This window comes from Myripristis murdjan, chromosome 1 (assembly GCF_902150065.1).
Source record: "Myripristis murdjan chromosome 1, fMyrMur1.1, whole genome shotgun sequence".
Classification (NCBI taxonomy): Eukaryota; Metazoa; Chordata; class Actinopteri; order Holocentriformes; family Holocentridae; genus Myripristis; species Myripristis murdjan.
Window position 1 is genome coordinate 5,128,103 of NC_043980.1, and position 18,092 is coordinate 5,146,194.

General features: G+C 40.4%; 1 protein-coding gene across 2 annotated transcripts in view; it reads right to left on the reverse strand.

Annotated features, from left to right (window-relative positions):
- usp34 (ubiquitin specific peptidase 34) overlaps window positions 1-18,092 on the reverse strand; it is a 115,349-nt gene that overhangs the window by 55,009 nt on the left and 42,248 nt on the right. Inside the window, exons 13-23 of one of the 2 annotated variants that reach the window (XM_030078030.1) lie at window positions 17,957-18,087; window positions 16,170-16,891; window positions 14,854-15,068; window positions 13,488-13,606; window positions 12,791-12,918; window positions 11,229-11,318; window positions 9,922-10,017; window positions 8,466-8,548; window positions 4,526-4,680; window positions 2,170-2,283; window positions 1,037-1,139 (exon numbers count right to left, since the gene is read on the reverse strand). In XM_030078030.1, coding sequence (XP_029933890.1) covers window positions 1,037-1,139; window positions 2,170-2,283; window positions 4,526-4,680; window positions 8,466-8,548; window positions 9,922-10,017; window positions 11,229-11,318; window positions 12,791-12,918; window positions 13,488-13,606; window positions 14,854-15,068; window positions 16,170-16,891; window positions 17,957-18,087 — 1,956 coding nt within the window. The remainder of the gene's footprint in view (window positions 1-1,036; window positions 1,140-2,169; window positions 2,284-4,525; window positions 4,681-8,465; window positions 8,549-9,921; window positions 10,018-11,228; window positions 11,319-12,790; window positions 12,919-13,487; window positions 13,607-14,853; window positions 15,069-16,169; window positions 16,892-17,956; window positions 18,088-18,092) is intronic. The other variant, XM_030078106.1, reaches the window with a different exon arrangement.

The window sequence follows — 18,092 nt, forward strand, 5'->3', positions numbered from 1 at the left end:
TTGAAAATTGACATGCCGGTTCCTCTCCACAAACTGCACGATTTTTGTATTTGGTGCGTGGACGCAGGTCAAAAGCTCTGCGTGCTGGAACATTCCGAAGTTTTGGCCATTCATTGCGGATGGCCGAAATTTTCCGTAAAACGGGAATTTTGAGAATTCCGTAAGTCGGATTCCTTATAAAAGTAATAGCACACTATTCCCGATCGGGCCGCACATTTTGATTTTTCATTGTGTGGGCCTAAAACGAAAGCTGTAGGAGGAGTAGCGCGCCGAAAAAACGGCGGAATAATAATAATAATAATAATAAACAGAATAAATATGCACAATAATACGATGTGTTGCCTTTTCAAGGCAAGCACATAATAAATATGCACAATAATACGATGTGTTGCCTTTTCAAGGCAAGCACATAATAATAAGTATGCAGGATAATAAGATGTGTTGCCTTTTCAAGGCAAGCACATAATAATGAAACCCTTACAGTTCACTGTCTATGTGGCGACTTCACTCAACTCTTTTGCTCTCCCAAATTTATTTCTCAGCTGTATATTCCTAATTCAGAAGTTCATTCAAAAGTTTATTCAAATTACATAATCACATTCTTTGCCAAATTATACTTTTATGTATCTATAACTGTTTTTATTATTTTTTATACATAGTTTATAAGTAGTTTGATGCATGACGTTTGAATAGTAAATTTCTGTCTCCATGTAATGAAAGAATTATTCAATATTCTGTTGGACAAATCTGAACACCTTCAGCCGGTACTAACACACACACACACACACACACACACACACACACACACACACACACACACACACACACACACACACACACACACGCACGTAAACACACGCAAACACACACAGATTGATGTGAAATCTTATTTTTAGCCACTACACTACGGATAATTTCATCTCACTTGCCTTTTGTAAAAAGACAAAATATCTGCACTGTGTGTGTGTGTGTGTGTGTGTGTGTGTGTGTGTGGAGTCTTTCCCCCCCTGGATGTGCTGTGTGCAGGCTGACTGACCGTTGATGTAGTAGGAGTTGATGTACTGGATGGCGGCGCGGCTGATGTCGGCGGAGTGAGCCCTGAGAGCGATGCCCCACAGCTGGTCCATCCCACAGAGCTGCTGAGAGACAGAGAGCGGCTAGAGGACGGGACGGCCCGCAAACACACCACCAACATCACACCACTGCGTGTCCTGCTCTTATTGTGAAGGCCCACTGGCAGATGCCGACATAAAATACAAAGCTTTTCAAAATGTACACATTCACTGGGCCAAATAATGTTTTCTTTGGCTATGCACCCCAAAGAGCACTGCGATCGTCTGCTGCTTATTGGTTCCCTACAACAGTCAAAAGAAAATTGGGGACGCCGCCTTTATTACTTACGCCCCTAAGCTTTGGAACACACTACCTTTAGACATCAGGGAAGCCAGCTGACTAGACATCTTTAAAAGAAGATTAAAGACCCACCTTTTCACTCTAGCCTTTAACTAGCTCCTATTTTATTCCACACTGTGTTGTCTTTTATTGTTTTATTTGCATCTTTTGTTTTATTTCAAATTTTATTTCAATTTTTAGCCTTTTCTTTTTAATTCCACCCTGTGCTGTGTTTTATTCTTTTTAATGTTTTATTTAATGTGTTTTCAAATGTTCTTCCTTTTATTGTGAAGCACTTTGAGCTGCAATTCTTGTATGAAAGGTGCTATACAAATAGTTATAAATAGTTAAATAGTTATTATATTAAATACAAAAAGTTTCTTTCAAACAAAACCGTCAGATTCATCCTACTGAAACAGGCTCGGCTGGTTCTCTCTCTGAGGAACAACAGACACAACCAGGGCACATTTGTTTCACATAACAACATCAAATCGGCAGGAATTTCCATTTCAGGCAGCTACCGAACCAAAGCCTACGCTGGCTGATATCAATAACATGCCGATATTATAGTGCATTCCTTAGAAAGAATACAAGTAAGCCTTATTTTCATTTTTAATGATAGATTTTTCCAATTAATCAATTTATGACCTATTGTATAAAGTGTGAAAAGCAGAGCCCAACGTGACGTTGAGGATTAACACTGAGTCAAAACTGTACGTTTCCTGTGCTGAATTGAATTTGAACAAATGGTCCAGATGTGTGTGTGTGTGTGTGTACCTCGCAGCTTGAGGCGTTGTCCAGGGCACTGGTGGCGAGTCGGGCCAGGTTACACAGGTGCTGGAAGAGGTTGAGGCCCGTCATGCTGATGGTCTCTGGCTTCAGCTGGGGCATCTGGAGAGAGAGGGGGACACACACACACACACACACACACACACACCATGATCAGCAACATACACTAACATCGAGGACAGCTGTGGTTGCGGTGGAGCGGCTCAGGAGGAAACCCCGGGCTGAAAACCACCGAATGTGATTAATTTGTCAACAACAAGTCACAGACAACAAATCTGTCAACAAGTTACAGACAAACACGTCCTGCTGCGTTTCTATGAACTGACACTTAGTAAGTTACCATGAGTGATGTCCCGACTAACTCTTTTTTTTTTTTTTTTAACCCTATAAAGCCTGAACTATGAAAGAATTGGCAGAAAATTCCAATTTTTTGAAAATGAACCCTTTATTTAGTCCTATAACAAAATATATATTAACCTTTCTGGTGTATGATATATGATATGTACTTGAAGTGCCAATGGTATGGTCCAGGGTGAACAGGGGAAGTGTTATACAACAGTATTTTGGTTAAGTATTGATTAAAAACGAAAAACGGAATTGAAAATGTGTATCATATATGATACAAATGGCTTTATAGGGTTAAATCAGGATAAGAGTGATTAAATATGTGATTGTAAAGTCCTGATCTCATTATAAAAGCAGTGAAGTGAGTGAAACCAGCCGCTCTGCCTCCTTCTTTCAGCGGTCTTTACTGAACGCCATTAAAACGTCTTAAAATAACTTCTGTAAAATATGAACTTTGGTTGTGTTATAGGAGTTTCTGATCTCACTGCTTCTGGAGATGCCTGTGTCGTAAACACTGCACACAGCTGCTTTCAGTTTGCACAGTGAGATCATCCCAAACAGGCCACATGTCGACAGCGCGCCTCTCGCCTGCTGCTGCAAAGGCAATGAACACATGAAGGATTTTTTTTTTTTTTTTTTTTACTATAGTGTCACAGGGTGTCTGCAGGTATCAGAGGGTTAAATCTAATGCTTTTAAGGCCTTCTCAAGACAAATTTTAATAAGACTTTTTTTGGGGGGAAAAAATCATCTTTTTCTTATTCAAATGAGCTTTGGTGATAAATGTAAAGGTCAGTACAATATATTAGGTCTTTTGGTCATTTTCAGGCAGGAATATATTTGGTTATTGACAACATGATTCTAACCAACCCCTTTAGCTTAGACAGCACGCTGCTATTATTATTACATTTTTTATTAGATATATTCAATTTTTTTAATCAGATATTAGAACAGTCCATGGTTGTTTGTGGACTTCTCCCTACAAATGCTAAAGTAAATAATCTGGTTTTTTTTTTTTTTTAATGTGCATGTAAATGTTGGGTATGAGACTAAGTGTAAAGAGAGTAATCTGCAACAGGCATTTATCCAAAAGGTTAAGAGCAGAACATCAAGAAAATAACAGTTTTAGACTTTGGTAACTTCAGAAATGTGGAAATTTATGCAGAAGAGGTTGACAGTTTTGGACAAAAAGAAGTTAAAAGATGGATACATCAAATTAGATAACATGTTTCTGTGGAAAGTGAGACCTGAATTCTATTAAATGACTTTGAAGGCCTAATATTTTACTAAACTGAACATAAGACATTTTAAGACTTTTTACAGGACCTGCAGACACGCTGGTCATGTGATTGAACGACTCGTGTCGCATGGAATTACAAATCATCTTTATGAAACATGAAAAGTGGTGGAAAGTGACAATTTGTGGCACTATTTTGGACAAAATTGGACAGAAGAGGGGAATTCAGCTGATGCCCATCACTTAAAAAAACTTGGATTTGGGCCCGGATATGGATCTTTAATATCAGTTTAGGACATTTCGTGACTTTCCCTGTGTGAAATACTCAGGACTCCGGGATTACCAGAGGGATCAGATCACTGAGCGAGTTCAGACCCCGATCAAAGTTTCTTGCATCTGACAGTTTGCAGTCGTGTGGAAACACTCCTGTTTGCTCTGTGTGTGTGTGTGGGTGTGTGTGTGTGCACTGCAAAAACTCAAAATATTACCAAGATTATTTGTCTTATTTCAAGTCAAAAATGTCTTATTTCTAGTCAAAATATCTCATTACGCTTAAAATAAGACATGATCACCTCAGAAGTAAATTGTTTTTAGACAATTGTCTCATTTCAAGTGAAAATTTGCTTGAAACAAGTGAAAATTTGCTTGTTTCATTGGCAAAATTTGTTTCTTGTTTCTAGCTAATTTTCACTTATTTCAAGTGAATTTTCACTTTTTCCACTGGCAAATTTTGCCAAGTGCAGTGTGTGTCCGTCCTCGCCCACCTTCTCCAGGAACAGGTGCTTGTAGGTCTCCATGCCCATGGCGTGCTGGTCTTTGCTGCGGACCTGGTTGAGGAACCAGTGCAGCGCGTCGTCGTAGCACTCGGCGTCCTCCACCAGGCAGTGCCACAGGATGTCCACCTGCTCCAGACTCAGCCCTGAGGACACACACACAACGCTGGAGTCAAAACACACACACACACTCTCTCTGCTGTCAAGTCAAACAAAGAATAAATAAATAAATAAATAAAGTCTTCAAGGCTTTCACCGTTTGTTTTCCCCCTCACATTTACTGCTAAATATTTCATTCATACAGGGAAACATAAATGTAAAAATCTTCTCCAGATCATATCTACAAGACTTTTACATGAAGACAGACAGAGAGAGATAGATAATGTTTATATTTGTGAAGAACTCAACCATAATCCTCAAATACACTCTGCATAAATCAAAGTTGGATAAGTAAATATTAAAACTACAAGAGAATGAAGGAACAACAACAGTTGAAAATAAATAAAAATTGATAACAACAACAACAACAAAAAGTTCTTACTCCCTGGTTTGTTCATGTTGTTTTAGATTTTTAACTTTAAATTTCTCAGGTTTGCACTCCAGCTGATGCAATGAAAGTGTAAAACAAGTTGGAGAACACATTCTGTCATACTCCTGCAAATGACCCAAGAATAAAATTCACTCTGACTCTTCAGTATCTAGAAAATGAAGCTGATTTTTTGTTGTTGTTGTTGTTTTTCACTCCACTGCAATCATTAGAAGTTGCTCATCAGCCAAAACCGGATGAAACTTGAACGCTCACTGTGGGGAAACTGGGTGAGGTCTGCTTAAATGTTTTCAGGTTGCACTTAGGTTTCATCACCGTCATTCATTTCATCACTTTTTAAAAAAAAAAAAAAGGTAAAAAATGATTTCAAGTGTTGTTTTTGCAGATTAGCCTGAACCCATCGACCCCGGGCATTTTTTTTAAGTTGTTTTTTTTTTTTTTTTTTTTTTTAAACTTTTTATTACTGGCAGAGCAGGAGAATTAGTAAAAATCATTCCTTATGGGAATAAAAAAGTCAATTTTCTGTAGAGTTTCCCCCGTCGTTGTTTTTGTAGCCTCAGATTACAGGTCAGCTGCTCCATTTGGTGTAACCTATTTACAGTTTACATTATTTATAAGACAGGCCACAGGGGGGCAATGTTTCTAAAGCCAGCATTTTGTATTTTTTTAGTTTTTTTTTTTTTTTAGCTTTTTTTTTTTTAGCTTTTTTTTTTTTTGCTGGCTGCCATAAGGACCTTTAGGAGTTCTGCATCACTTGTACTGAAACCCTTTGGGGTGAGACCAAGCCATAGGGAGGGCAGTGACATACACACATCAAAACCCTCCACATGACTTTGCTGCATTACTTTCCAAAATGACTTGAGGGTTGAAGTGTTTTCTGCACGGTCGCCGTTTTTTCACGTCGTTTTCATCCAAGTCACAACTCTGTCCATGTCTCGTTCTGTGTTTTTCCTCCGTATGTTGTGACGGTTTTCTTATTGGGGGGAAGATTTTTGTATGATTTATTTCCTTGTGATTTGTTTGTTTCTGGGGTGCCAGTCAGGTTGCAAGCCTGACAAAGTTGCTGGTAGTGTTGGTTTTGTTTGTCGTAGTCACAGTCAGGAAAAAAAAAAAAAAAAAACCTTTACTCCAAAAAAAACCCAACACAAAGGATGTTTCAGTATTAAACTCAACAACCCAAAAAAGAATACAATGGTAAGTGTGTAATCAAGGAAACCAACACGTTTTGTTTCAAACAAGAGAAATAAATATATTTACAACATACAACCAAAAATGCAACTTAAGGTGTATTTTTTTCACAAGAAATTATAAGTCTTTTCAGTCCTTTCTTTTTGATTTTTGTCCACAAAAGATATAAACCAAAATTCAATGCTATCTTTGTTTTCTCCCCGATTCATTTCTGTGTTATTACTCTGTTTGATTCAAAGTTTGCAGCTTCTTGAATTAGGGGGGATTTTGCTTGGCTGACGCTGCCATATCGTGCCTCGCGCCGCCAGAAGTCCCGGTCCAGGACGGTTCGAATTACAGGCCGTGTCACTCTGCTGCGGGACGGTGAATCAGACCCGTGTGTCCACAGCTCAACCCCTCGTCTCCCATTCTCTCTCCCTCTTTGTCTTTTTCTGTCTTTGTCTCTGTCTCTCACACACACACACTAACTGGGGTCAAGCGGCTCAGGTTGCATAACGACATCGATGTCAGCAAGCCAAAGACACACAAAGAGCTGATTTACAAAACGACAGTGAAATATAGAATATTTTGCTCTGATGAAGGCTCTGCACAGACAGAAACACATCAGCATGTCTCTCGCTTATCGCCAGAATCTTGGCTCTTTCAATATGGAGGAAAGCTCAAGCAATGAAGTAATGAGCTCTGGGGTTTCTGTGACGACACACGATATGTCAGTGACCAACATATTAAATATTGCTATTGTGCTGATAAAGGAATATAAGCCGATAATTACATCTGGTAATGTGGAGCCTTTTCTTACGGAGGTGCTGTTCTTGCTGTACGTCTCTCTGTAGCCCGTCAGAGATGAACGATTAATGTTTAGATGGTTGAACAGGCTGCCGTTTTTATTCTAAACATCACTGCATGCTGGCTGTTGTATAGAAAATCATGTTTAATGTGAGCAGGATGTGTCTTGAATTGATATGAGCTGTATCACCGCCTGTTACTCCTTCAAAAGAGAAACAGAGGAATATTTGATGAAGAATTTCTTGTGTTAGCCACAACTTGTTCACAAAAAATGTACTGACCGTATGAAAATAAACTGGACAACCTAAAATCTTAGCCTTTATTGTCCTCATCACGTTGTTGCAAATATAAGAGTAACATTATTGGTTATCACATCGGTATCAGTACCGCTTATTGTTGCTGGCCCTGTAATTCCATATCAGTATATCTCTATTTTTTTTGGGCTGCCGCCTCTTCTGCACCTTCCTGTTCGCCCTGTTTCGGGGTGAGCATTGCTCCTTCTTTTCACTGTAAAACATGGTTTATTTAATAAAATAAATGTGTGTTCGTTTCTGGATGTTTCAGTCAAATGTGCAAATTCCCTCTGTGCAATAATCCATATTCAATACCATACTTATGGGCAATAACCTATAGTGCAATAACTCCTGTCCATGTTTGCACTTGTACATATATTTTTTTCTTTCTTTTTATTCTATATATATTTATATTTATATTTACATTCCTTTCTTTATTTTTCTTGACTATTTGCTCTTTTTACTTTACACTTTGAGTGGGAGTTGTTATTGTAACGAAAAGTAATTTCCCCCTGGGGATCAATAAAGTATTCTGATTCTGATTCTGAAAAAAAGATACAATCAGGCAAAGATGCATCTGAATCATGACGATAATTTCCATAAAATGATAATTTCCACAAAATGTGCCTGGTTACTGTATCCATGCACTCAGCAAATACTGTTAATTTCAGCTTTTTGTCACCTATAAGTAGTAAATAAATCTCCGTGTGTTTGACTCCGCTGGTTTCAGCATCGACTGGACCAGCAGTTACAGAAATGACTAGTTCAGCCGATGATGAGGCAAGACTTTAAAGGTTCACGTCACTTAAATAAATAGCCTCTCTGGGGGGGAGAAAAATTCTTGACCTGTAATGTATCAACACCCAGTCTGTTAAAGTGGTATCAGACTGTCATCCAAGGACTCACTTGAGTTATTTTCTCTCAGATCTTAAAAAGGGAGTTGGATTTTATCTTCATTTTGTAAGATTTATTATTTTAGTTTTCCGGGAGAAGATTCTGTTTTCTCTTGGTTTTGGAAGGAGCTCTAACGAGTGTATGAATCACTCTGCTCCCGAGTTAACACACACACACACACACACACACACACACTCATACACACAGCTGTGTTCAGGCTTACTGAAGTGGTCTGGAGAGCCCAGTGTGGAGAAAACACAGGTGAGGAACTGCAGGCGCACCTGGACCTCGGCGCTGTGGCTGTACCTGCAACGTCACAACAAACCCACAAGTCAGGCCCGACCGCACCGTTTGGTTTGAACACGAGCTTTAAAAAGCATCGAGCACGGCGCTTTCATAAGAACGGATGAATGGATGTGTTTGTCTACACTATCAGCAGCTGATTTTGTCTGATTCTGTCTGTGATTTTCACGACTTCACTGCAAAAACGCAAAATCTTACCAAGATTATTTGTCTTATTTCAAGTCAAAAATGTCTTATTCCTAGTCAAAATATCTCATTACACTTAAAATAATACATGATCACCTCAGAAGTAACTTGTTTTTAGACAATTTTTGCTTGTTTCATTGGCAAAATTTGCCAGTGGAAAAAGTGAAAATTCACTTGAAATAAGTGAAAATTAGCTAGAAACATGAAACAAATTTTGCCAATGAAACAAGCAAATTTTCACTTGTTTCAAGCAAATTTTCACTTGAAACAAGAGACAATTGTCTAAAAACAAGTTACTTCAAGGATTCAAGGATTCAAGGAACTTTATTGTCATACCAGTTCACACTTACATGCTAGTGGTACGAAATTAGCACTCAGGTCCCGGTATAAGCCAATATATATATAATAAGTATAAATAAACAGCCTATATATAAGTAAGTAGTATATATATAATAAATAATAAATATAATATATATATAAGCAGTAAATATAAAAATATAGAGAAAAATATAAACAGCCTATGTAAATATAGACAGTATATATATATATATATATAAATATGTATATATAATATAGACAGTGTAATATAGAATGGACCAAGCCACAGAACCTGATGCCCGGGACTGGGATTCATGGAACTACTTCTGAGGTGATCATGTCTTATTTTAAGTGTAATGAGATATTTTGACTAGTAATAAGACATTTTTGACTTGAAATAAGACAAATAATCTTGGTAAGATTTTGAGTTTTTGCAGTGTTGAATTCACTCGATCTGTTCATTGTCAGTCAGTCTAATGATCACTCTTTCATTTAGCTGATTATTTATTTAATCGGTAAGGTGTCAAAAATAAAGCCAAAGTGAAAGTGATCAGAGTCCAAAGTGATTCTTCAAACTGATTCTTTATTCTGATCAGCGGCCAAAAAAAAAAAAGTATTAATTTCGTGATATGAACAGAGGAAAGGAAGACAATCTTAGCATCTTACAGAGGCTGGAATTGCACATTAGCTGGCATTTTTACAGGACAAATAACTAAAACTACAAATGATTGGAAAATTCTGACTAATTGTTTCAGCACTATTTGAATTTTCAGTGTGCGGTCTGACCAATGAGAGGAAGTGTGCGTGTGTGTGTGCGTGCGTGTGTGTGTGTGTGTGTGTGATGTAAAGGCTGTGAAGGAGGCGGGACTCACAGGGCGAACTTGTGCCGGTGCTCGCGGACTTCCTGGATGTAGTGCAGCAGGTTGTCGAAGAACAGCTTCATCATGTGCAGCTCCTTCTCAGCCCACCTGGCAGGAAACAGAGCCACATCTGCGTTTCTTTTCCACATTTCATTTTCAAATCTCTTTTCTAGATGTAATTCATCACCTCAAAGCTCGTCTACCTCAGGGTCTCGGTGAAGAGCTTTCCTTAACAGTTTTTTGTAAGTGATTTGTCAAATAACACCCTGGCTCCCCTTAGATCTGGAGACATCTGCGTGAGAAAGTCAATTATGCAGCCTGAAGAAACACCTGCTGTTGATGAATTATTTTGTTTATAATAGAAATGTTGTTTAGAGCTGCTGATGACCTTCAGCTGCACCACCACTGAAACCTTAACACAATGCATCACAGTGTGGTATACAAGCTGCACCACTGCAGAGGGCGGGGTGTTATTCAAAAAACCTTGACTTTGATACTGGGTCCTGAACAACATTTTTTTCGATACCAATTTTATAAAATCTCATTAGAAAATCAATTTTGTCACATCTCTGGGTGCAGCGTAGTGTTTTTCCTTCATGCCTCTATGACGTGTAACGTTAGACAGCAAATCACCAGCATTATTTGATCTTGGCACAAACATGGTGCATGCTTATTGGCTCACTGAGGCTGATGGGATTTACTCCTTAGATACTGAAATTTGGTGCTGAATGACGTTTGGCACTGTGGCATATTTCGATATTCAGTAGCGATGAAGGAATTCGGTCGGTGCCATGGAAGTGTCCAAGTTCGGTGCCTAGAAAGGTCAAAGGTCAAAGAAAGACCTGCAGCGAGCGGACCACACCGTCCAGGATGTAACTCACACACAGTTACAAGCCTCAGAGGTAGAGCTGGGAGACACTGCCAAAAAATTACATCATAGCATTCCGTGTTAGCTTAGCATAAAGACTTGAAGTCTATGGGCGTCATTAGCCTGACTCCGTCAAAGTGAAAAAGTAAACCTCACAGCAGCTCTGAAGCTGTTAACCAGATGCTCACAATGAGATTACAACAGTATGTGCAGGTTATTAACTCTGTTCAGGACGCCTGTAATTCAGATTAAATGTAACTGGAGACCTGAACAGCAGCAGAGGTTGTGTACCTTCATCGTTTAGGACAGGTGATGTTTACTTTCCTCATAAGAAGCAGTTGAGATGTTCTTTGTATATTAAAGAGGATTTGAGTTTGTATATTCTTGAGCCCGCCGTGATATGAGCACAATGAGCGTTGCTATGACGACGTGCGAAGGAGATGCCACTTACATGGTGATCCAGTGGGTGTCGTAGCTGGAGCCAAACTGCTGAAAAGTGCCGAAAAGTTTGGGAAGGAGACGCAGAGAGACGACCACAGACCTGAGGAGGGATGGAGAGATGAGCTCAAAACCTTTTCAACCAAACACAGAAAGTCTGCGAGCCGCAAAGCGTCGGTGCTGCACAAACTCGTTTTTTCCTGCTTTTTGTCAGCAACAGCGGAAATGTAAATATCCAAACTGGCCAGGGGTCATAATAACAATAATAATAATAATTCCTGAAATGATGCTATTCACATTCTGGTCACAACTTCCATCCATTTCTCATAACGTGTGCTGTTATTCTGCTTTTTTTCCCCCCCTGCTTCTTGTGTTTCAGGCCAACAGTTCCAGGAATTTTCCGACGTGGACAGCGCTCCGAAATATTTTAGGGGTCAAAATTCCAAACCCTTTTCCAGACTGTAATTTCATGACCGGATTTTGAGATTCTGGTTGGTGTTCAACCCGGTGTGCGGATCCAGGCTGGGCAGAGTCACTGTCAACGAGCTCATACCACTCTGCAGGTGGAAAGGATTCCTATATCGCAATATATAAACTCAAGGTGAATCTACAGCTTTATCATCTGTGCAGTCACGTTTGTCAGGTGAAAACAAGTTTGCTCTCATGCTTTCACAGATCTTTAAGTTTTATTCCCAATACTGGTGAGATGTAGAACCACCAGTGTGTGTGCATTTCCAGGCAGACACGTTAACCCTCTGAACCCCAAGCAGTTTTGGGGTGTTTTCTGCTCCCCTCACATTTTGGCTCACTGTGAGCTTGTTTTTCACTGCAATTACAAGTGCTGCACCTCTATGGAAACAGCACAGCTGTGGCTATCACCAAAAATGTCTTTCACACAGTATGAAAGAGTTATAGTGCCATAAATAATAAAAAAATAAAAACGGCAAACTGATTTTTTTTGATAATTTATTTTACAAAAATCGAGAAACACTGGAATAAATGTACAGAACATTTTTTCAGGTGCCCACAAGTGTCACTGATCCAGGAAAAAAAAAGTAGGGCTTAACATGATTTATTTCCTGAAATATTAAAATTTTTCCAATAAACTTAGGCGTTTTTACTGCTTTGTGCCCTTCCATGTTACTACTGCTCCCTACACACTGAAATTCAGTGAATTTTTGTCACATGAATGTTGGGCTCACCTGAATCAATCAAGATGTCTCAGATCCGCTGAAGACCGCAGAATTTTCTGTTTTTTGAATGATCTGGATTGAGTAAACGACTATTTTTTGGCGAATTGTTGAATGAAGCATGTATAATAAAATGATTCGAATGAAAAATCCCTTTTTTAGGCTTAGTTTTGTCCTTTTTTCTACCGCTAAAAGGAAGTCGGACATGTTGCATTCAGGGACCGTCGGAAAATTCAAATTCCGACGAAAAAATAGGTTTTTAAAGCTTCCAGCTATGATAAACGGTTGAATTTTGGCGATTTTTTAAAAAATACATGTCTTTCTATCCCGCAGGTGGGTTTGGGGTTCAGGGGGTTAAACCTGAGGAAACAGCCTGAAGTCTCACCGGTGGTGTGCCAGGTTATCGAGGCAGCCCTCGATGAAGCGCATTCGGATCTGTCTGTCGGTGAACCAGCAGACCAGCGAGCACAGCAGCTTCTCTGCCTCATTTATCAAACCTTCAGACAGGTGGATCTGTAAACACACGACAACAAACACAAACAAATTTAATTAAAATGCCAAATATGCCGTCGCACAAGTTCAGAGGAATTTGTTGAGGACAGCAGGAGGAACTGAGCGCTGCAGTGTTGGCTGGAGGTTTGTCGTCATGGTGATAAGTTATTGAGTAGATGTGACTTTTAATATTTTTCCTTAATTGTCAGTTCTTAATGTTTCCGTTGTTGCATTCATAGTGGTGGCTGATCTGAATAAATTTCAGTCTCATGAAAGTTTCTGTTTTTGGTCTTTGGTTTAATTCAACTGCAGGCCACAGATCTTCAAACTGTTAGTTTTACCGTGGTGAAATATATTTTTTAAATCATTAATATATTACCACATGCTGGGTGATTGGTATTTTGGAAGAGTGTTGGAGAAAATATTATTTCGTCTGTGTAGGTTCATTTCAGTCATCCTGTCAGAGCTTTACTGATCCCTTAAGAAAAATTATTTCTTGATATAAACACCCAGCACTGCTGAACAAACATATTAAAACATTAAAAACACTGGGCTGTTTGTGTGAGCAGAAGCTGAATGAGGGGTGGTACCGCGTCCTCGTCCTGCACCAGGTCCCACAGCAGGGTGTTGCCCTTCTTACAGACGTTGTCCAGGTTGATGTCTGTGACCGCGTGGCTGCTGGAGTACTGGTGCTTGTGGACGGCTGGACCTGCAGAGGAGGACAACATAAATACATTTCTGTGTTGATCTGTCTGGCTGGAGCTTGATTTTTACTCAGGGAGTTATTTTAATGCACCACAGAGAAAACACAACTTAGTGTTGGTGAAAATAACTGGAGTTAAGTGATCTTAACTCAGTCCTGTAACTAGGAGCCAATCTTTACCAGGCCATATACACAGGGTTTACCTAACACCTAGGAAACTCCATTTTATGAAAGCAATTGATGACCCGATATGTACATTCTGTTCCTCAAAAGCGATTGGCACCTTTTTTCATATGTTTTGGGAGTGTGCCCCAGTGGCCAGTTTCTGGAAAATGGTCGCCTCCAACCTTTCAAAGATATTTCAAGTTGAGTTGCCTTGTTCACCGGATGTAATATTTCTGAACCATGTATCTAACCTAGGCTTGACATTGAACAAAAAACAAGGATTGCTAGCTGGTCTTACAGCCACCAAGAAATTGGTGGCATGGGTCCTGTCTTATTTGGAGTTATCAACTGCTCGAGTTCATGGAGCAAAGGAGTCAGCAATAGAAGATTGGCATACTGTCTTACCTAATCTCCATAGTTTTTTAGTTTAATACTGACTGAGAGATGATGTCCTGGATCCGGGGGGGTGGGTGGGTATTGTCTGGGGTTATGTTTTTTTTTTTTTTCCCTTTTCTTTTCTGTCTTGAATTTATAATTGCTTATTTTCGTACTATTGCATTCACTTAATCTGTTATTATTTCTTCATCGTATTGTAATGAGCACATATTTGTCTGTTTGTTTGTTTGTCTTTTTTTTTTTTTTGCCTGTCTGCTTATATTGTATTTACTCATTGTGTGTCTTGTTTGTTTTTTTTTTAAATTATTTTCTGAAAGTATAAGATACATGCATCGTGCTTTTTCTTGAAAAAGGAAAAATAAAACAAAAAATTTGATCACAAAAAAAAAAAAAAAAAAATCTTTGCCAGGCCAGGTGTTCCAACCGGAGGATAAATACAGTCTAGCTACTCGAGTTTGTCCAAGTTACTGTTTGTCGGTCTACTATTGTATTAGGTTCAAATGTAATGGACACTAAGAAGCAATGGATTAACTGAGTGTTCAGTTGGGAACTTTGTATTGGACTTAGACTCAGCAGACACGGTTAATCAGTGGGTCAGGCAGGTCAGCCGTGGCCCCTCAGTGGCGTTAAGCTGTATCAGGCTCTCCAGACACAGGAAGAAGGTACAGACACGGTGCGGAGGCGGCGCTCACCCTGCACCAGGTGCTCGTGGTAGATGGAGGCCAGGTTGGGCAGGTGCTGCTGCAGGTGGGAGCTGAGCTCGGCGTGCGAATTGATCTGCACCAGCTCCTCCTCGCAGCCCGACTCCTCGCCGTCGAAGTCGGCCATGTTCTTCTCAGACTTGGCGCTGACCTGCGAGCTGCTGCAGCTCACGTCGTCGGCGCTCAGCATGTCCTCCACCATGTGGCTGAGGAGGAGACACAGTGAGAGCTTTTAACACACAGAGTAAAGAAGACATTTCACTTTAACGGAAACATTTTTAGAATAATACTAACAATAAAATAATAATAACGAAAGGTTAATTTGTATATCACCTTTCATGTGGTGAACTCTTCAAACAGTAATAAAAAAAATAATAATAATAAAACAACACCAGCTGATACAATGGAAATCACAAGGGTCTCCCATATGTATGAATAATAATAATGATAATAAAACAACAAAAAGATTGATAAAACGATATCAGTAAATAGAACCGAGGTTACACACATCCCAGCCATTATGCATGCAAACTTAGTCAAGTAAAAAATCTTTTTGGAGAAACTCCTCTATAGCGCTGTCATATTTATTTAAAATCTTATTTCTTGTGTATGCTTGCAGGTGAAAGTCACATTTGGAGTGCTTACAACAAGTGCTGAAATGATTAATCCACAAGCAGAAAAATAAGTGATTATAATAATGATAATCAATAATCTTTTTAGTCATTTAACAAGTAAAAATAGGAAATATTTGTCGATAGCAACGTCAGAAATGCTAAAACTGTTGTCTCTTTCTCTGCTCAAATCATTATAAAATTGATACTTTGGGGTTTTTTGGCTGATGGTCAGACTAAGAAGCTGCTTCCTGTGAACTTCCTATGACACTTTGGCATTATTTTTCAGATAGAGTTAAGGTTTGTTTAAGTATGAATGCTTGTGTTGATGGTGTAATATTTATTTAATTTTAATCTTTGTGTTTTTTTTAAAGTGTGCATGCTGCTTTATAAAATTACTTTGGCCTTTTAGTTAAATTAAGGTTACATAAAATAGCTTAAAAAAAAGTTATACCCCAATTGATTAATATAAAACCAGACAAATTAATCAACTAAGAAAATAGTTAATCAGTTTCAGCCATACTAACAACGACCAAATAATTAAATAACTAATAAAAAACTGCTGGTGCGGTTGCAGAGAAATGTGTCTGAGTTGCGTGGCGTCTCTGCAGATTTAGTTTATGTTTCACAGAGTGATGTAACGCCTGCTGATGTCTGAGGCGCTGAGCCCGACACACTCAGAGTCCATGCTCCTACCCGTCATGGTGGTGGTGGTGATGGTGATGATGGTGATGGTGCTGGGGCCCAATGAAACGGCGGCAGTTGAAGAGCTCAGTGCCCATGGCCTCTCCCAGGAAATCTCCGGGCCGGGGCAGGCAGGGGGGCTCCTGGGGCCCCTGCACCGTCTGGGCGGGGCCGATGTCGGGCTGCTGCTGCGTCTCCCTCTCCGCCCCGTCGGGCCGAGCCGACGATGAGGCCGAGCAGGCGTCCAGCATCCTCATGCGGCCTTCCAGCGAGGCTGACGCCGCCGTTACCATGGCGGCGGCAGTCTCTGGGTTGAAGGGGAGGACCTTCGGTTTGGGTCCGCCCCCCGCTCCGCCTGGTCCCGCCCCCTGCCCCGGCCCCTCCCCCAACGCCTCCCCCGCCTTCCTCTTCCTGACCTCCGCCTGCTCCCGTGGCTCCTTCTGCTGGCTGCCCTCGGCGGCCGGCCGGTTCCCCTCCTCGTCCTCCTCCTCTTCATCATCGTCATCCTCCTCATCGTCTTCCTCTTCATCGTCCTCCTCTTCCTCCTTCAACGCCTCGCTGTCGGCCATGTCGTCAGAGTGCATCTCGCTGCCGGGGCTGCCGGCTGATTGGCTGGCGCGGCTGGACGCCGCCTCGTTGCTGGAGGCTTCGCTGCGGCCGCTGCTGCTGCCCGGCCCGCTGCTGCCCTCCTCCACGCTGTTGGCCGTCTCGTCCGAGCTGCCCTGCATCGACTCCTGAAGGGAGGAGACCACATGACGTCACAATCAATCAGTTTGATCAGTTTGAGTGACAGAGAGTATTGAGACACAATTCAAATCCTGAAGCCGCTGGAAAAAAAAAAAAAAAAAACGAAAACACTTAAGTCAGTTCATGCAAACAGTACAGCTGTGGAATGAATCAAAATATTATCAAAGGCATCCAAATCACAGGAGGTGCATTTTTTGATAAAGGTCAAATGACTCAGAATCCCATGATAAATTAAATATTACGGTGCTGCGGAGATGCACCGGCGTACAAATCATTTTCTCCTTAAGAAAACATTTTTTTTTGGTAGCGACCCAGCATCTTTTTTTCCAGTGAAAATAGAAAATTATGATGCAAAAATGATAACTCACCAAAATTGTGAATCATATCACAATTGCAATATCCGTCAAAATAACTGCAATATGATTTATGTTATCACATCATTGAGCCGTAACAACACTCCTGGTTCTGTGTTGTTTCTCTTGCATGAGAATGACAGACTTGAGTGAAAGACCTGTTGACTGACTGACTGACTGACTGAGTGACTCTCAATGCGCTGAGTCACTGAGCTGAGTGTTTTAACAATATCATAATCACTTTTTGCCAAATATGACAAAAATGCATCTGTCTTCCTCTTGTCTCACAGCACATCTATGCAGAGGGTAACTTCCTCCATTAGGTTGATTTTTTTAATCTTATTATCCTTGCAATTTTTCTGCAATGTGTTTGTGTTGCCACCACTTTCTTTCTTTCTTTCCTGCAGTGGGGCTGTGATCTCATGTTTCTGCTGTTTGTTCTGGGGTGACATGTTTTTAGAAGCTGCTTGTTTTTTTTTAAAGCACAAACCGTTTTCCCTGCAGTTTATGATTATACATCATGCAGGGGAAAGTCTCCATGTGTCCAAGCATCTTGGAGCACAGAAGCTCCACCTGCTCTGGATAAAATCATCGCTTTGATGACTTGTTTAAAATGAAAAAATGATTATGGACTTTTGTATCCAGGCAGACCTCAGGGAGAGTGTGTGTATGTGTGTGTGTGTGTGTGTGTGTGTATACCTCTGTGTCAGAAAGCCTCTGCTGGCTCCTTTTGCTGCCAGTCATCATCTGGTCGTCCATCTCCATGTCGCTTCCTCCGCTGTGCTGAGTGTCGCTGTTGTCACTGCTGTCGGGACTGGCAGCTGGAGAACCTGAA